At 43.9% G+C, this 20,385-nt stretch overlaps 1 protein-coding gene across 3 annotated transcripts in view; it reads right to left on the reverse strand.

Annotated features, from left to right (window-relative positions):
• zmiz1a (zinc finger, MIZ-type containing 1a) overlaps positions 1-20,385 on the reverse strand; it is a 102,450-nt gene that overhangs the window by 26,410 nt on the left and 55,655 nt on the right. For all 3 annotated transcript variants that reach the window (XM_058652065.1, XM_058652064.1, XM_058652067.1), the window contains 2 exons: positions 5,680-5,788; positions 2,765-2,878 (listed from right to left, as the gene is read on the reverse strand). In XM_058652065.1, the coding sequence (XP_058508048.1) occupies positions 2,765-2,878; positions 5,680-5,748 (183 nt within the window). In that variant the 5' untranslated portion in view covers positions 5,749-5,788. The remainder of the gene's footprint in view (positions 1-2,764; positions 2,879-5,679; positions 5,789-20,385) is intronic.

A 20,385-nucleotide genomic window follows, 5' to 3' on the forward strand; every position in this document is an offset into this window, starting at 1 on the left:
AGTTGTAATATATATATATGTATATATATATATATATATATATATATATATATATATATATATACACACATATATATATATATACACATATATATAGTATTTCTATATATAGAAATATTCCTTTCAAACTAACAATTGCAAGTAGAATTGCACTCACTATGAAAATCCAATAAACATAGTTGGATGAATAATGATATTTTTCAGTCTACAGAGCCCCAATAAATCATCAGATTTCCTCTTATTTGAGTATTATATGTAAGCGAAAAGTCCCTCTTTTCATTTAAAGTTTGAGAAGAAGCAGCCTGATTGCCGCAAGACTTGAACGATCCTCCTGTTTTAATGACTTCAAAAAGAGTTTAAACATTTATGGGACATGAAGCAGCAGCAGCGTCCTGGACTGGGCTGGTACGTTTAAAAGAAGGGGTTTTACCGAGTGATGTTAACCAGGACTCAGGAGACGGCGGTAAATCATTATTAGGAGGGGGGAAACCCCTCTGCTTTTATCCGCTAACATATGACTACTCCTCTGCACCCTCTAACCTCCAAACACATATTACCGTCAACAAGGTCAGCTGGAGTGCCTCTGGAGAATCAGCATTAACAGCCAGGACACTTGTGATGTGACCCTGTCACAGGTGATACTGAGCACTGGAAACTATGTCAGTCAATAGGTTTTAGAGGATTTCTTGGTTCATAGTATGTGTTTGACTGGCCTGTCTGCAGACCAGATTCTTCCCCAAGTGAAAATGTATGGTGTGTTATGAAGAGGAGACAACTGTGACCACAGACTGTACACAACAAGAACGAGTAATTACGTCTCTCAGTGAAAACGCTGACAATCTCTTCTTTGTCTGTTTGCCTGTTAAATAAAGATTCAACTGAATTAGAAAATGACAGATTCTAGTTTTTATTGCATTTTTGGAAAGAGTCCAAAATCCTCTGTCAATGGGGGGTTTTGTACATTTAGACACTTGCAGAGAACCACATTATGTTTATTTAAAGCGGCTTGGATGTCACTGCACGTACAAAATAAACACAACATCATCTTTTCAACCCAAAGAATATTATGCAAACAAAAAAATGATTCCGACACAAGTTCGAATCATGTTGTCAATCATTGAATTCCCCCCTCGACGGAGTCTGCTCTCGAGTTTGTCGAGGGCAGACAGGCAGCCACAGAGACTACCACAGAATTAACATGGATTTAAGTTTGCTTTATCTCCCTCTGAGGATGTGCATCCAGGCTCGTACTCATGCAGCGCCGTGAAAGGTTCTGGAGGGGGTTACAGAGCCACTCACATATTCTTGAGGAAGAGAAGAAAAGAAAAAAAAAAAGCATCTGCTGTGAAGTTTATTTCTGCTTGTGGTTGAATCGGCTGCATGTGAAAGACGGCACTCTGGTGAGATACGTGGGTGATTTTTATTTTAGAAAACTGACTTCACCCACATTGTTGATTCATTTTGCTAAAGAAAGACAAAAAAAGAACAACAACATTTTCAGGCAGCACTGACACCTTGGCTTTGACTGTGGAAAACATTAAGTGTAACTGAGTGGAATGACTACAGTTTCTGTCAAACAAACACGAGCATCTGTTGCTGTTGTGTTGACATTCATTCGTCTCAAATTTGGACGTGGGTGTTTTTAATTTCAGGCAAATAAAATTGAGGGGAAGGATGATCTTTGGACTGGCTTAGTTCTGACATCTTTTCTTACATTATCTATGCACTCAAAACTCCTCCGGGGAATGGTTAACAAGCTCCACATGTACAACATGCCGGAAGGGACAGGCATCTCCACATGAGGCCTTAAGTTTAGTTTTACGATGACAAGCCTCATGACTGTAAAAGATGCACAGCGTTACATTTCAATTTAGGTTTTTGGGTACATCCAGCGAGGACACGTCACAAGGGGGCGAAACCCTCGCAGGAATGTGAGGACTTGTTAACACGCTGTAATTCTCCAGATAAAAAGCCGTTCGCTCTCCAAGTCTGATGAAACAATTTAGCTGATGGAAACAGCCCCATGCTGGGAGGGGGCTCAGTGGTGGGCTCCATTGTATAGCTCTTCATCATCCTTTAAGAGGCTTTTATTGTGATTTACACATTAATGGGAATTGATTTGTTTGCTTACGCTACCACCTCGGCTGAGAACATGGTTCTTCCAGTGTTTGGCTAAGAGCGATCTTAGCGATAAACATGTGAAACTGTGCTCTAAAGCTTTATGTGTGTGTGTGTGTTTGAGTGAAAGAGAGAGGGAGAGAGAGAGGGAGCTATTCCTCACACCTGGTGCAGGCCGGCCAGCTCTCTGGCCCTGTGTCCAGATCAATGAATGGTAGCTGGTGAAGTGAAAAGCGTTAGCCAGAGGTGAGTGGCTACCCACAGTCTTGGACACAAATCTTTTGTGTGTGTGTGTGTGTGTGGGTGACGAGGACTTAAACCTGTGTCATTGGCCTCTCACGGCCTGAGCAGCTGCCTTGGATAAAAATGCTCTGACGCAAACCTGATGCGTCTATAGCTTGCTACTGACTGTATCAACTAAATATCTAAATGTAAAAAAGGTGGAGCACAAATCTGAATCGGGTTCAGGCTTGTGCAAAGTCTGCAGCAACTCACAAGCGGACAAATCCACCCATCGCTTTTCCCTGCTCTCCTAAGTATCCAAATCTAATTATTGTTTTTACTCATGCCTCCTTAAAAAAAAAAAAAGAAAAAGAAAAAGTACCTGAAAAACCAATGGAAAAAACCATAATGAATGTTTGCGTACCGTCAGACATCCCATGAGGCTTTGCTCGAAAGGTCGCTGGAAGGCCCGGGGATCTCCACACCAGTCGAGCAGCTCTGTAGCTGCTGAGTGGAAGTTGGCCGGGTTCTGTAAGTGCTGTGTGAAATGCACAGAAAGGAGACTGCCATTAGAAGTGCAGAGGAATAATGAGTGTTGTTTTTTGTTTTTTTTTTCACATTAATTACAAATTGGAAAAACACTGAAACCAAACAGTCGAGCAGCCTCGCACTCTCCAACCAAACAGCCTAGATTTAATGTCTTGTGTTTCGGCACAACCCTGTGAGGACCTTGACTCCTTCCCATGTACGCCCACTCAGAGCTCTGCTGCATTGTGGGAAGAAGATCACACCCATATCAACAATGATGCCAGTGTTTCTTGTTAATCTCTCTTGGCAACACCCAGCCCTTGCCCTCGTGACCCACACTGCAAGCGAATCTTTCGCTCCCATCCGTCGCTCTCTTTCCCCTCATTCACTGCCTGTTTTCAGGATGTAACAGAGCTGCGGCTCCAGAAGTCCACTGGCTGGCTTGGCTGTGCACAAAGAAAAACAACCTTGGTTCTGGCAGCTATGTGTGCAGACTCAATACCCGCCATTGGTGTGTTGTCTAATCTCTTTCAGTCTCAGTCTGTCTCTCTTGCTTGTTCACTGAGGCCTGAAACAGTTGAGTCCTTTCTTCCCAGTGTCTGAAGTCTACTCAAGCTGGCAGGACACAATAAGCGGTTTTAAAATTGGGCTCCTTTTCTTCGCAGCTCAGGAGGTTAATAGCTCTGAAATGGTGCAGAGCTACAGCTTGTTCAGTCGGGGAGACTGAGTCCACTTAAAAGCATTTATTATTCTCATCTGGAGCTGAAGCATCTTGTTTTGTGTGTTGTTGCAGAGAAGGTAGAACTATTGTCTTTGGAGGGCAGCAGAGGTGAGCGCTTTCTGAAAGGGCTGCTTTCTTTTTTTGGTGGCGAGCGACAAAAGCGCTGCTCGGCGCGGACACAGCCTCACATGTCAGGTCTAGTTCCCGCCCACAGAGAAAACTCTTTGAGAGCCTCCAATGATATCATGAGCTTCAGTAGAGGGCCTTGAGTGACTCATCTTTTGTGATTGTGAAGATTAGCCATTATAGAGTTAGCTGCAGACTCTCAGAGCAGTTTGACTGATGATGAAGACGAGCGGGGAGAGTAAGGGAAAGTGAGAGATGCTCTTGTTGAGCGAGCGAGAGGATACTGTTCTAGATGAGTGATATAATCTGGCATTATTGCTGCTTGATGGGAGGCGTATCACCCTCCAGCGCGAGAGCAGTCAGAACTAGCACAGCAGGGGCTGTCTGCCTAGATCTGAATTCACAGCTCCTCCTGCTGCAGTGCTCGCCACCGACTCTGCCTGACAACCTCAACTCTGATGTGTGAGTGAATGAGGAGGAGGAGGAGGAGGAGGAGGAGGTGAAGGGCAGCAGAGCAAAATAGCTCCGTTGAGTTTTTGGGAAGAGGATGGAGCCTAAGCTTGAGCTGTTCTTGTTGTTGTTGCCATTCAGGGTTGGATGAGGACAAGACTGGGGATCGAGCAGGGGGGGGTGGAGACGGGTGAGCAGCAGTGATGGGGTTTCACCAGACAAAGAGCCAGACATTTGACAGACTATCCTCATTGAGATGATAGACCCCCCTTACCCCCTTTTTAGACCAGCCAAAGATCTGACTGTTCTGTGCCTACCTGGCTGTGCATGACACACAGCAGAACAGCTGGCTCTCTGCCAGTGGCTTTCCCCAAACCAAAACAACACCCTGCTGGCAGAGCCGCCACGAGCTCAGCGCTTAGTGACTAACTCTGCTCCTTTGAAGTCTGCTTTACAACAAGCTCTGTTGCAGCCAGAGCTGGGAACTATATAAACCAATCTACAATTAGTGCATTTATTAAGTTAGATGTGTTAACGCGGGGTATTTAAGGCTTTTCAACGCTGTCTAAAGCCTCCGTCTCTCAAAACAAAACACAACCAGTCACGCAAAGTTTTTTAGGTTATGCTCAAGCAGAAAGGTTCCAGTCGCCTCTGTGAAACCACACAACCTTCATTCATAAATCGATTACCCACGAGTGCATTTATATTGGGACAAGGCTCTGTAGTCTAATTGAACCACAGCTACAACTGTAGCTAGACTTGACTGTGCATGGAAACAAAGTGAATGACAGCCTGTTTAGACAAAGGTTAATACAGTGGGTGTTCAGCGGTTCAGGTGGGAGTGCGATGGGAGGGTTAAAGTAAGACACAGAGAAAATGTCACCTCGTAATCGCCAGCTCAAAGGTCTAAAATTCCCAGTTAGACATGGTGTCATATGGATGTTGGGAGATATAAAGGATCACACCCACGTAACATAAACAAATAAGCCCAGAGCCTGCCAACCAGCCAGTGAGTTTTCATATACTATTAATCACAGGCAGAAGCAGTAGCCTTGGGTTATGTTTGTCTGTCTGACTGTGTCTTTCATTCTGGATCTGACTGTGAGGAGCCTCCTGAAAGCGACCAGTCAAGGAAGCATTTAAGCAAAACCACAACAAGGGACCGCATACGTCAAGAATCAGGAACGTGATGTAAGGCAACGCGGGACTAGGAGGAACACGGGGGGAGGAAAAAAAAAAAGAGAAGTGGAGTCTCTTATGTTGCAAGACTCTTTGAAGTTTCTTCTTGTGTTCACTGCCAGATTGGCCTCCCTCTCCCTGTCTATGACCCGGTGCAACATGATCTGTGCAACTGCAGCTAATGGCCAGAAAAACTGATGACCATATAAGGTGCTAAGAGGAGAAGCGACTATAAGAAAAGGGAAGAAAAGCAGATGAAATTCTGATTCCCCTTTTTTTTCCCCTACCGACACAAGTTTAAGAAGCTGTCACATATTTGTCTCATGAACACATACCTGTTTGATACACTGCAGCCTGTCATTGGTCTGCTGGATGTGCCGGTCCATTGATGGTAACGTGTTCATCTTGGTGGCTCTATCGGGACGCCATTAAAAGTTCTGTACCCTGTAAAAGAGAGACACATTTGTTAGAGCAGGTTGTCAGGTCACCTACTGTCCAGAAGAGTTTTGTTTTTTTAGCCTATGGATTTCAAACAGCATTTTAGCAGCATGACAAATTCTCAAAAAAGGGAAGCCAAACTGTTTCATCAAAGGGCTCTATCAGCAAAACTGAGATTTTCTGCAGCAGCACTGTCCAAGACATTTAAATTGGCACATCTCATGCCAATGTTATCAGTGTGGTAAAGACAACAGAGTTTGGGGGGGATAGTTTTCATATGCATATAGTTTTTCTTTCGGTAAAGTTCCTATTTCCTGTTGGAAATGCAGAAACACACCTTAGTTTTTGCCCACATCTACAGGCAGATATAACTTAGCTTTTTAAAACATCTTTCTTTCTGAGTACATATTTTTCTAGTGCAACAGTGAGCAGCAATTACAAGAACAATTTCAAGCCCCAACCTACTACTCTGACCATCTCAAAGAAATGGATTAGGACTGGATTAATAGGTATCGTGCTGGTTTGCCAATGAAGCCTCCATCCTTCTCAATCCCTGTGTGGTTATCTACATCAATGTTGGCCTGCCTCAGATTCCTCCACACAAAAGACGAACTGAGGAACCACAGGTGGGAGCAGGGGGAAGGTTTTAGAAAGCTGCTCGGCACTGATAAAGGGTCCCCTAAGATCTCCAGCAGTGAGAAACAGAAAGAGAGAATGCATACGATGGAAGCGCGGTGCTCTGCCAGGGAGTTTTCATGTGTAATGCTCGGTCTGCTGTGCTTATCTTCGAGAGAGTATTGCAAATATGCACAGCTGTCTTTTTCTGTGTCCTCTCTTACACACACGCACACACACACGCACACACCATACAAATGCACACATAAGAGTATGTAAACACAAATGCTTGAATTCTTCACTCTGATTAAGAGCAAAGGTAGAACTTCAAAGGAACATTTAGAGAATAAGAGTGTATTACTAATCCTCTGAGCTTAAGTATTACCAGAGTAGAATTATCTGGAGTGCACTTACAAAGCCTTTAACATCAGTCGAGACATTGCTTGCTTGAGTAAAAAAGGGGGGGGGGTAGTGGGGGGGTCTTCTGGTGCAAATGTGTTCAAATGGTGAACAGAAAAATGTCTCGTCAAAGTAAATGGACACAGTGCTGCAGTGGCTATTGTGAAAATTCCCTCAAAGCAGCAGATTGTTCATCCTGTGATGCACAAAGCCACTCTGACTGCACATGATATGATCATAAATTTGGGTGGCCTATATTCAGCTGTGCTGCGGTTTGTCCCAGTGTCCAGCAGATGTCTCCCTTTCCTGCTGCTAACCAGCTTGTTTCCTTCACAGACTTCACCCACAGCTAGTGGTCCAGAGAGGACTCCTCTAAGCCCTGACAAGTGCTACAAATCCCCTTCAGCAGCCAGGCAGCTCCACAGACTGCTAACAGGGCACACTCCAGCCAAGTGCCGGCCATCTGACCTTGTGGCTATTGATTAACGTTTCTCCTCCTGCTCCACTTCCTGCTGTCCCAACACACTCGGAGCCAAGGCCATAAAGAAGGGAGTAGATGGCTGCCTCATGTACCAAAGAATCTTCTCCCCCCCCACCCCCCTCTCCTTCCCTCTGCTGTGCTTTCATAAAGTCCATCACACACATCGCCCTCCTCCCACGGACGGGCAGCGCTTTTGTTACTCAATGAAAAGACGGGCCCTCAGGTTCTGACCGTGAGGTGGAACTGCAGCTGGCCGGCCAGGTCGTGTACAACTGAATTGTAAGTGAGACAATTCAGTTTGACTGACTGACTGTCCAGACTGACAGGCGTTCCAGAGCCACACACACACACACACACATACACACACACACACACCCTCTCTCCACCGCTGAGGGGGAAAATGTGTTGCATAACAGATGATGCATTGGTGGAAACATGGCAGAAGTCCTCCTTTTGCCCCACATTCTCACTACTCTGTTTGCTATCAAAATAAAAACACACCAATCTGTCATCTCTACATGGGAAAGGAAACAAGTCAAGAACTATCGACATCTCTGCCCTCACTTTTCCACAAATTCTGGGTTTGTTTGTTTTTTTCAAACTTGGCAGCAGTGTGCCTTTTTTTTTCCTCTTCTCTTTCCCATCTTTCCATTTTGTATTTTTGACTTGAAGCAAGTGCCGTTGTTGTGCCGTACATGCACACACTGAGTACAGGCCCGCGTTGTGTGTATTCCAAACATCTTAATCAGCCCCACTCAGCACTGCCAACCAGAGGTGCAAAGCAAAGGATTACACATTCAATTATGCTGCACATATTACAAGCCTTTAAACAACAGTGGGACGGCGAAGCCATGAATCACAGAAGAGTAGCACACCACGGCACAAATAATAACATAACATCCATGCCTCACACACTCTCTCTCTCATTCTTTGTTTCTAGTTTGCTTCCTTATCAATTTTGCCAAGCAAATCAAGTTGGGGGAAGTGGGGCAAGAAATAAGTGCTCAGAAACAAAAGCACAGTAATATAAAAAGCAGTGGAGTATGGCGGGAAGGGGGCAAGAAGGGCCAGCCTCAGAGGGGAAAAGAGATGCAGAGTGAAGGAAAAAACCAATGTCGAATTATCTCTCTATTATCAGCATCGCTCTCTCTCTCTCTCACACACACACACTGACTTATTCACTAGCATTAGTGTTTTTTATTTTACACAAAACAAGACCACCTTTGTGGCAGGAACTTGCTTTGTTAATGTGAATGTTAGAATGTTGTTTAATGTCAATAATGAAACTAACTTTTAAAGATGTAAATACTCCCGTCTGTGTTATAACCCAAACTTACGTAACTTATACTGATGGTTTTACTTTTATTTTACTCATTGGAACAACAATAGCTGATGAAATGATACATTTTTGAAGCTATGCATCACATTGTAAGAACTTTGGAAGTATACGCTGTGCATGGTTTCCTACACTCCATCCACTTCTTTGGGGTTCACGTGTTAAGACTACTCTTAAATGCAAATATCTAATTAGCCAATCACATGACAGCAACTCGGTGCATTTAGGCATGGTCAAGATGACTTGCTGAAGTATAAATCACGCCTAAGAGTGAAGAAGACAGGTGATATAAACCACTTTAAATGTGGTACGGATGTTGGTGCCAGAGGGGCTGGTCTGAGTATTTCAGGAAGTGCTGATCTACTGGGATTTTCACACATGACCTTGTCTAGTGTTTACAAAGAATGATCTGAAAAAGAGGAAAATATCTAGAGATCATCAGTTCTCTGCGTGGAAAATCTTCTCTTTTTTATATATATATATATAGCAGAGGTCAGAAGAGAATGGCCAGACTGTTTTAAAAGTAACTCACATAAGCACTCAGTGTAGCCAAGGTATGCAGAAGACCATCTCTGAGCCTTGAAGACCACACCAGACACTGTATTAGGTACATAATACCTAAGGAGGTGGCACGTGAATGTACATGCAAACAAACATCTTTGGTGTTGATGTCTGACTCTAAGAATGGTGTAGAGGGCAGTGCAGAACAATATTATAGGAATCTGGCCAGAGAGCATCTTTACTATTCAGCAACAGTCTATAAAAGGGAGTTCTTACTATTACTCCTGCTCTGTGGACACAGTAGGGAACCCTCTCTGCTCCTCCTGTATGGCCAGAGCTTTTCTTTCTCTTACAACCATGTTCTTTTTGCTCCCCTTTTCTATAGCCCTCAGACATCATTAGAGCCACACAGCATGCAGCTACTTTCCACCACCTTCCATTTTCTATTCTATCATTTTCTTCTCCCTTTCCCTCATATCTCAACCCTCCCGCCACTCTTCCTCCCTCCCTCCTCTTTCCTGGGGCCCTGTGCGGGAGCTGCCATAACAGGAGGTGGAATGGATTCATTTGCTCTAATGTGGTTTGGGCTGCAGCGTGGCACGGCACAGAGCGACACTTTCTCCCAGTGCACAGAGCCTCTCTGCTTCTCCCTCCCTCACCCCCTCCCCGTCTCTCCCTCTCTCTGTCCGCAGTTCATGTGTTTTCAAACAGGCCAATCAACACCACTCAGCTGTGCTGGCCTCTCTCTCTCTTTTTCTCCCACAATCTCTGCTCTCAGTGCACATTATTCTCTCTAGTGGCGCACTCTCATAGCCAGACAGTGCTCTTTGGCTTTCACTGCCTTATTCTCTTTCGGTCCACTCCACTTTGTCCACTTTTTTTTTTTTCCTTTTCATTCATTTATTTCACAAACCCACTTCCAACATCTTACCGTTGACTTTCTGCTTTGTTTTGCTCTTTGCATTATTTTGTCGACTTCCTCCACTTCCTGTAACCTCCCCCTCTCCCCCTCTCTTCCTTTTCCCTCTCAGCAAAGCCAACTATTAGACATATCACTCCCTCCGGCCTTTATAAAACTCAACCCCTGTACACGGCACCAGCCTCTATAAAAATGTAAAATGACTTCTCCCACGGGTGGGGAATAAAAAAATAAACTCTAAATGTTGCTGTTTGTTTATCTTCTGTTTTAATGTGACAACCGCAGAAGCATGAGGCAGCTATGTGACACCCAACACTGCAATACAAACAGCTGTGATGTGGAGATATATGAGCTGCTCTGTTGCTGTCTATAAATATGGAGCTTCATTTATGGAGTAATGCAGGTATGCGCCACCAGATACCCCCGGGAGCAGCCGATTATTGCACCACTCAATGTGAGAGATCAAAAAACAGCAAACGTGTACTATAAGCACAGATGTGCCCTCTCTCAGCAGCCACTTACTGTGCTTTTACTTTTCACTTAACCACAAGCAACATTTACAGAGGTCAACTGAATATTTACATCGCTCTATGGTTTAGCAGTGATTATCACTGCAGATTAGATAGATTAGATTATTACTTATATTATTGCAAATATCGGACATTTTGAAATCGTAGTTAAAATACGAAATAAATGTGAATTTCACAGGGATACAAAATGGAAACTTGAATTTCTGCCTCAAGGTTGTCAGTGTGCCGTTGACATGTGTGTCTGTTCAGACTCATTCAGCATAATATAATAGTGACGACTTGGAGGTGAAGTGTAGGAATTTAATTAAAGGTATTATGTGTGCTGTCAAAAGTAGCACTTTTGTGCAACTCGTGCCGAGCCAAAGCAGCAACATAAAGGAGATTCCATTTCCAGATGTATCTGTTTATTAGTCATGTCTGAAGGCGAGAGGAGGCATGACAGAAAACTGAAATTGTGGCTTATCGTTTCAGGTTTTAAAACCAGAGAATGGTTGTTATGGCAAAACAAAAACAAAGTGTGTCACTCACGTTATCTCACTCCTCTTCTAGTGTTGTGTTTATTGGTGTTACCAAAACAGCTACAAAGATGCTTTACCTCCAGGTGAATCCAACTGGTTTTCACAGGCCCCTGATTTTTTTACATGAGAAACTAAATCAGTTCATCCACGGGCAGAGCAGAGCCCGGGCATCACATGATGACTGAATGAACTGCTTATTCCACTGCTTGTTCCAGTTGTGTAAGACTATGAGTACCAGCTGGGGAAGATTGTATGACCTGGCTGCCACACGCAATTTTCCGCTGTCACGAAAAGGCAAAAAATAATAATCTCTATCACTCGTGATGCACGAGGGGGAAGGAGCCAGTGTGTATTTGTGTATGTGTCAAAGCCAGTGTGTAACCTTTCCTCACTGGGCAAAGGCTGACGAATACGGCCGATCAGCCAATTATTGTTTCATTATGACGCAAGTACACACATTCCTGCTCTCAGAAACCTATGTACATACACACATTACCTGTAATTAATATTTAACAGATAAGTGCACTGCAGTGATTATTTAAACACACAGTATGTAATCTCTACTGCCTGAGGTCTGTCAATGAAGACCTAATAAGATCGTTTACCTTGAACATAAATGTGGATTTGTATGGCTCTAGAATGTTGGAAACATAACCCTCATCCTTTTTTTTTTTTTTTTTGATATTTCAAAGCAGAAATGTTACACAAAATACCTTTAAGGAAAGCAATTGTATGTATCCATAACCTTAAACTAATTTATCAGGGAAAATAGAATTGGTCAAACACATTGGACAGTGAATAAACCTGCAACATATCATCCACTGGCTGCAGGGATTTCTTAAGGCTGGAGTCAGTGTTAGACATAGAAAAACCCACACTGGTCAACCCTCTACATGAGAGCAGAGTGATTGACAGTGCAGTCTGACAGGCTTGTGTAAAGCTAACCTTATGGGCCTGACTCCAGCAGAGCTGTTAGCTCACACAACGCCCCTGTGACTGCTGAACGGGTAAACTGACAAATTCCTTGTCCTTCGGTTTCCAGTACCAGCAAAGTGCTGACCCAAATGCAATTAAACAACATCCAGTGGGGGGCGTGGGGGGGGGGGGGGGGCTGTGTGTGTGCAAGTGTAACGTATCTATGTAGGGTGGAGTGTGAATGTGCATGTAATAGTCAATGTGAGGGGAGAGTGATGAAGTGTGCACAAGGGAGAGGAACAGGAAAGAGAGTGAGACTTACAAGGAGTGAACGTGATTCAATCTGCTCAGTAAACCATGAAATGGTATTGGTGTCATTAGAGAGAGCAGAAATATACTTGCCTGTCCTCCACTCCCTTTTTCTTTGACTCTACAAAAGCACATTCCATACGAAAAAGGAAAGAAAAGAAAAAGAAAAAAAGAAGAAGAAGAAACCAACCAGCCCAGCTTCTCTGTACGTGGTGGAACAAAACGTCCGACAGTGCCGCAGCTCCTGCAGAGCAACCTTTATTTCCCTCTCTCATCTTTCATGGAGCAAATCCAATTAGCCATTGAAAAAAAAGAAATAATATTCCTAAGCAGTTCCAATTAGAAATCATGCTGAAATCAGTGTGACACAACACATACAGTGCAGCCAGTCCAGTACGGAACAGAATATGCCATTAATTGAAAGACTCTCTGCTGAAAAGGTTTTTTTGACAGTTGCGTGAGGACTGCTCCATAAATTATATACAACACAACACTGATTAAATGCACACAACACAGAGGGAATTTGATGGACGTAATAATGTCTCATAATCCACTACAACTGAGGACAAGTATAAAAAGATACTTGATTAAACAGACAATCACAAGAAGGTTTGTTTTCATGTTTTGGAGGGGGGAAACAAAGCTGTTTCCTTGACTAAATCTGTGGAATAATGATGCAATGCTTCATCATTAATCTTCCCCTAAAACCACTTCTTTATAAATACAGTGATGATGCCATCTATTGACAATATTAATGACATTTAGCTGGACAACTGGCCAAAAGTCTTGAAGTAACATGTTGCTCAATTTTCAGATTAAACTTGGTTCCATCTGGTGCCATGGTGTATTATTGAGTTTCACCTGATAGTTGGCAGTGAAGTAATGATCTTTGAAAAACCCTCGAGCCTGTGCTGCTGCTGCTGCTCTAATGCAACAAGAGGAGAATACGTGACAAAAAGTTCACAACTGTAATTAATGTCTCTGCCAACAGTGTGGGGAACTGGCACGGAATAAAGTGCTTGTTCAAGGACACAGGAACACACACCGGGTCACCACCGCAACATACAGGATACAAACAAATATTCTTCAAGAGAAATCGTTTGATGGTGGATTTTACTCAAACAGCTGAATGACCTGAGAGACAGCGAGACCTTTTACATGGATGGAGAGAATGATGCATTCATTCACCGTGCTCTCTGTGTGTGTGTGTGTGTGTAGCAGAGAACACAAAACATCTGCCTGCTGTGAAACAGCCTAATGGTGTACACAGAGCATCAGTTTTATTCACTGAAGGGACAAACCACACAGGTACTATTTGGCACAGGGAGCGTAAAAAAATCACCACTGAGAGGTTTAATGTGCTCCACTGTGGCTTTCACAAAACACTCTTTTAGTGCAACGCAGCCTGTCCACTTTGTGTGTTTTTATTTGTGATCGCACACAATCGTTACGCGCTCCGTCCGTCCATCCGTCCGTCTGTGCGACTCATTCCCACACGGGTACATAAACGTGGCAGAATATTTGACAGCAGCAGGCGGACACAGAGACAAACATCAAGAGGCTGCAATGTGTGTTACTCCGCTCCCTTATGAGATTCGGTGTATCTAGAGGGGAGTGCAGGGAGAAAAACACTCACACATGTACTGGGAGGCAGGGGGGGGACATGCGGGGAGAGATAGGGGGAAATGGTTGCAGAGAAGGAGAGAGGGAGATGGTGAGAGGTCATCCCTGGGTAATTTGTTTTGGTCCTCTCAGAACACAGACACACGGGGAGCAGGTAAACCAATTACAGTGTGACATGAATCACTAAGACTACAGGCAGCCATGCAGCTGGCCAGCCACAGCAGCCAAACAGCCGGCCGACTGCATGCTGTCTCTTTCCCCTAAGTGCTGGTCAATCACAAGCCACAGCCCTCAATCCTCCCCTCGACTGTGATTCCATCTGAAGTGGGGGGGGACAAACAGAATTTCCCAACAGCCTCGGCGCTGAGCGATGGCGTTGAATGTTTCCCTTCAATGGAACCAGGAAGTTCTCCTGAAGAGAACACTTGACCCCCGGGACAAATGACTGGGCATGTAATGCACTCAAGACTGTTTAAAAGAAATGGTTGTGGCCTGAGTCTGGGAAGAAGCAGTTCATCACCAAGGGGTAACTCCAAAGAATTCCATTAGAATGGAAGGGTATGAGAAAATTAGCTTGGTTTATAACATCAGGAAGCATTTTCCTGAGGAGTTAATGGTTTCAATCACTAGTTTAAGATCTTCTTCAATGAAATGTATTGTTTATTAAGACAGTATGTGACAGCTAGTATTGTCCAGTGACATCTATGAATTCACAGTTTCAAAATAACGACACGGCACCAGTCAAATTCCAAATCTTAAAGGGATTTGTTTGGCAACCAGAACGTCCATTTCTTATATTTATAAAGTGGCATTTACAAACTCAGGGGCTTATAATATCGCTTTGTTCGGAGATAAATCAATGTCATCCCACAGTGAGCGTTTTGGTTCCTCAATTCCCGTCTGTTTTCAAACAACCACAAGCAATAATGATAATTATTCAGCTCGGTTAGAAACTCACAGGGTTGGATGTCAGATACCAATGGATGTCAGAGCAAAGCCAAATGCTCAAGGGGAAGATTTTAACAATTTACACGACAAAGACTTAAGCAATTACTTTAATTTCCTTCATCGCCCGTCGGCTGTCAAAATCGTGTCATGTCAGGACTCAAATCACGTCGGCGCCACTGGCTGCGAAGCAGAGAAGCGGGAAACGACTTGTAAATAAACAATCATCTAGGTCGCTTTCTCCGCGGCAACAGCCCTAATCCTCCAACTGAAGCTAAACTGACAGGAGCATCATGAAAATCCGTGCGGCGTCAGAAAAGAAAGAGAATGAAGTTGACATGAAGAGGGATTGAAGTGGATTAGATATTGCCTTGGCACTTGGTTTTATTTGATGTGGCCTTACTGCACGTTGTAGATCCAGTCGGGGTAAATATTTGATGAAGGGCATGATGGTGTTGGGCCCGCTGCTGCCGGGGGGGGGGGGGGTGTTGGACGGCAGTAACTAATAAAGACAGCAGCAGACAGGTTGTCGATCACCGCCGGGGCACAGGCTGAGCACAAGTGGCTGGACAGCGACGTGGCACACGCGCATGTGTGTGTGTGTGTGTCCCCTTCAGTGTGCTCACAAAAGCCCCGCTCCTCTAATGTTACAGCTCAACAGGCGCAAATAAAGCGCTCCCCTTGGCTGTACATTGGCACGCACTTACACATACGCACTCTCACGCAGAGTGAGCACCAGTGCGGCTGCTGGGAGACAAGAGTTGGAAGAGATTTCCTAAGATATTAAATCTACCATCTCGCTGCCCCTTGGAATTAATAAGGGCCTCTGAACTGCTCTCTGAGAGCCACTAACTGGCCATTTGCACTGTCTGGCTCCGCTGGAAAAGACACTCCCTGCTTCCTTCTCACAAACCCTTTGCTCTCTTTCTCGCTTTCTTCCCCCCTCCGTCTTCTCTCCATCACAGCCGCTTGCTCTCTTTCCTCTCTCCGTTTCACCCCACAATTTCCTATTTTTCTTCCCGCCGTCTTTATTGTCTTCCCTCCATCTACTCCCTCTTCATCTCAGCACAGTCCTCTCTCTCTCTCCCTCTCTCTACCCCCCCACCCCCTCCTGAACTCCTTGTTCCCTCCATCCCTCTATCCATCCTCCTCCTCCTCCTCTCTCTTCTTTCTCTCTCTCTCTCCCCATCCTCTGGCCCTAAAACCAGCCCCTTGGCCGCCTGCTTGCGCTCACTCAGATGGCTGTTACCATGACAACCCTGTTCTTTCAGCTCTTGCAAAATAATGAAGACAATGTGTTTTCCATTTAGATGAGTTTTCTGGCGCAGCAGGGAGATATGGAGTGTCCATCTTGCCTCCCCTTTCACTGCGGAGGAAATATAATAAAAAAAAAGGGGTTTCTAACCTCTCTCTCTCTCTTTGACACTCCTTTGCTTTGCCTCTCTCTCCCTCCCTCCCCACACACACACACACACACACAGATTAGGGTACTGTGTGAAGCGGTTGGGTGGTAAAGTGAGCTCTGTGTTTCTCCCACAGCAGCGAAAGGTAAATGTCTGGCTGCTATTGCAGCAAAGCACATCATCTGCAGCAGTTTGTTTTTTTTCCCCTCCGTCTGCAGTGTCATCTCAGTACATAAAAACTGACTGACAGGCAGAAAAAAACAAACAAAACTGCACTGAAATCATAGCAGCCAACTTGTTTATGATAGATTGCAGAGTCCCACTCCCCGTTGTCAAATCCCAGCACTGACGATGATAAACTGTGAACATTGTGAGTCTTATTTGCGGGTTTTTTGGGACTTAGCGATGATATTTTCACAGCATAATGCTCCAGTGCGGAAATAAATGCCATGACAACTAAAATTGATGGAAATAGCTTTCACTGTCTTTCTCTCGCTGGTGTAGATTTATTTACTTGCACAGCACAGTGGGGGGGAGGGAGGGGGGGGGACTGCAATCCTACTACTTGTTAAGGACTGAAAAGTAACAATTACTCTGCTCTGTATGGGAATGCAGCTGCAAAATAAGACATTTTCAGCTATAGGGTTCAATGTAAACAAATCGAGGTTGTTTTTTTTTGATGAAATCGCTGCAGTGAAAAGTAAATTTTGGTATTTAGTTCTAGAGGTAGGACTTTAAAAAGCCATGAATATATCATGCATCCACTTTAAAGTTGATCTCCATAAGTCAAGAGTGTTATGTTGCCACGGGACAACACACAGACTTCTGCTTGAGAGGACGACGAGACGCATATGGGTGAAATGGGGGGGGGCGTTAATATGTGTATGTCCATGTGTTTACAGTGGAAATATTGAGTCTGGGACATTTTCTTTGGGTCCCTTTTCCAGTGTTTATGGAGAGTGGTGAGGAACAACACTTCCTGAGAGGAAAGCCAGCTTTCCGAGCCCAAACCCTCTTCCAAGCCCCTCAGACGAGGAGCGCTGTCTCCAATTTATGTTTTCATAAATGTGTGTGTGTGTGTGTGTGTGTGTGTGTGTGTATGGGTGTGTTTCAGATAGAACAATCATGACCGAATGAGCCAAAACATTTCTGAACGCAGTCATAGCCTTGCACTGTGTTTACCTGCTGTAATAGACTTTTCTCATGGGGATGCTGTTACGAGATGACATAAAAAAAAGGGGTCAAACTTCATCAAAATCTCACTGCACTGACCTCCTCCTCCTCCTCCTCCTCTCATGTTTTCTCAACACCAGTGAAAGAGTTGTTTGAAAAGAAAGCTGGGAGGAAAGTCATTCCTCCTCTCCTTCTCCGTTTCTCTCTCCTGGCCACCCTCCCTTCATTCTTAATTACATCCAGATCAGACTATTAATGAAGTCGGTCTGATTTTTAACAACACCTACAGGGAGCGAAGCAGTCGTTCCTCAGCCAACACAACACATCAAATCAAATCTGGCTCCTGGACTTGACAGGTTTTGTGGCCAATTAAAATGATACACTTTAGTGAGACTAACGATTATTTCAACTGTCAATTCATCTATCTGGAATATCAAAGTTTCAGTAAAAGTGAATAAGTAATCATGTATCCAATTTGTTTTGGGATTTTTGTCTGTTAACTAATCACTAATGTAAAATATGTCACATTGGATTAAAATATCTCAATATCTACGAGACTAATGTTAGAGTGTTAATATATTTAGTTTCCAACAAAAATATGTTGTTTTAATGGATTGTTTCATTCTTGGCCTTTTGCTATAATTTCACACAAAGCATCAGAGTGAAGAAGGAAATATTTGGTACCATTAGGACCATCCATTAGGACCATCCATCCATCCATCCATCCATCCACATGAAGGCCGTGGGGGGGGGGGGGGGGGGGGGGTGGACACATATAGAGACAAACAACTATCCACTCTCACACCTACAGTCAATTTAGAGTGTCCAATTAATGTTTTTGGACTGTGGGAGGAAACCGGAGAACCTGGACCGGAGAACCAGGAGAAACCCACGCACACACACGGGGAGAACATTCAAACTCCATGAAGCAAAGGGTCTTGTTCCAACCGGGTTGTGAGCACAGGTGTTCTTGCTGCAAAGGTATGAGAACTATGAGTACTATTATAACTGAATATAAAAAGATACTACATAGACAGCAGGTTGTCTTTTGTTTTGTCATTTCTTGTGTGCGTTTGCCACTAATGGACCACAACGACTCATTGCTGTGCGTTCTGCCGCTGAAGATTTCCCCAGAAGACGAGAAAAAACTCAAACTCCCATGATCCCACGCTGCTTCTCGACATCATCAAAACTAGGTCTTGTGTTATTGTTTTGATCGAGAAATCCCTAGCGGCAGAAACGACATACTGTGTGCATTTAACAGACTTATCCTCCCAGAGCTCTGAAGAGCCAGCTGAGTGACTTCCTTTACGATGACGACGGCGGCGGCGCTGGTGCAGGATTTACCATTTATCAACGCTCTTTCTGTTTGAAGTTCAGAGACGCGGTGGCTGCGGTGGTGACGATACGCCTGAACAAACCCTTAACATCAGATATGAAAAATGGCACCTATTCATTTACCTAATGTGAGATATGTTTAATCCTCAAAGGCGTCACCTCCAGTGATGCACATACAAATGCAGGTTGCCTGTATATATATGGGAGCTTTGAGGTGTTCCAGGGATGCAGTTGCTTCTTACACACACACACACATGCACATCCATATTTGATGTACAGCATGTGGTGGGAAACAGCCTCCGTGCTGCAGGCTGCTCTGTTTCTCTCACTACAGTCCCATCACAACGGATGGCAATATGTGAGCGGTAACAGTCGCATCTGTATGTTTACACAGGCGCGTGTGTGTATGTGCTCAAATGTCTCCTCTACTTTTCTTTTTTTTTTGTTTGGTAAAGCCACTGTCCGCTCGCTGCCACCTGCAGAGCAGAGCAGCATTCTGGGAGAAAAAACCCACACGCACATAAACACAAACACAACAACACAAATCCCAACACATCAAAACACTGCACTCCATCAAATCCAGTGAAAAGCCTGTTTACTGATGATCTAGTGTGAATACAACAGGCAGCTGGGGAGAGAGAGAAAGAGAGGGGAGGGAGGGGAGAGAGGAAAAAGAGAGAGAGGTGAGGGGTGAGAGTGGCTGGAACAGTGAAGCAATCGCGGAGTAGCCGACTACAGGGGCTTTTATTATCAGCCATTGTAAAAGGAGCTAGGTGGGATAATTGGCCTCCTAAGCTCAGTGCTCAGCATGCATTTTTAATGAGCCCACGCTGGTGCTCGTTAATATATAGGCAAAGAGATCGCGGATGAGGAAGAAACAAGCCAGTCGCTGATGTTTGTTGAGACAGAGGTGTTTAATTAATCCTCTGTCGCGGCTTCTGCTGCGAATGTCGGTTTGTTTCATTTGTTGCATAATTGCTGTATGAATGTCGTATCATGCTAGAAAGACCTCAGGATCAATTGTGCACACTCGGAGTGTATTACACTTAACGCGCGCGCACGTTCGTCATTTTCAAAACTTAATTGAAGATATTGATCTCTGCGGGGATAGAGAACGCGACGGTTCTGTACGGATGAGTGAGAAAAGCTGCTGTAAGTTAAATAAACATTTGTTCTCTTTTTTACCAAGTTCTCAATATCTATTTTTATGTAGGGATGTTTAATAATTCATACACTCAAACACAGCTTCTTGCTTTCAAGGTCTTTTAAAGATTTTAAAAGGTACAGAGTCATTATTAATTAATTGGTTTATTTTCTTTCTTTCTTTTAAGACATCATTTGCTGAAATGTTAGAAAACACTAAACTAATTTCAACACAGGTTCCCAGTGAAATATTTCAATACACTGTGGTGCCAAAGATCAATTAACTGGTTTGGAAGTTTTTTTTTTTCTCTAATAATTCACATTAACAGGTTTCAACTTCTTAAATGTGATTTTTCTTCTCTGGTTTCTTTGAATCATTAAAACTGAATCATTTTGGTTTGGAGACAGAACAAGACATTTGAGATTATCATCATTTCAAGGTTTGGGAAATGACC

This window comes from Solea solea, chromosome 15, assembly GCF_958295425.1.
Source record: "Solea solea chromosome 15, fSolSol10.1, whole genome shotgun sequence".
In the NCBI taxonomy this organism is placed as follows: Eukaryota; Metazoa; Chordata; class Actinopteri; order Pleuronectiformes; family Soleidae; genus Solea; species Solea solea.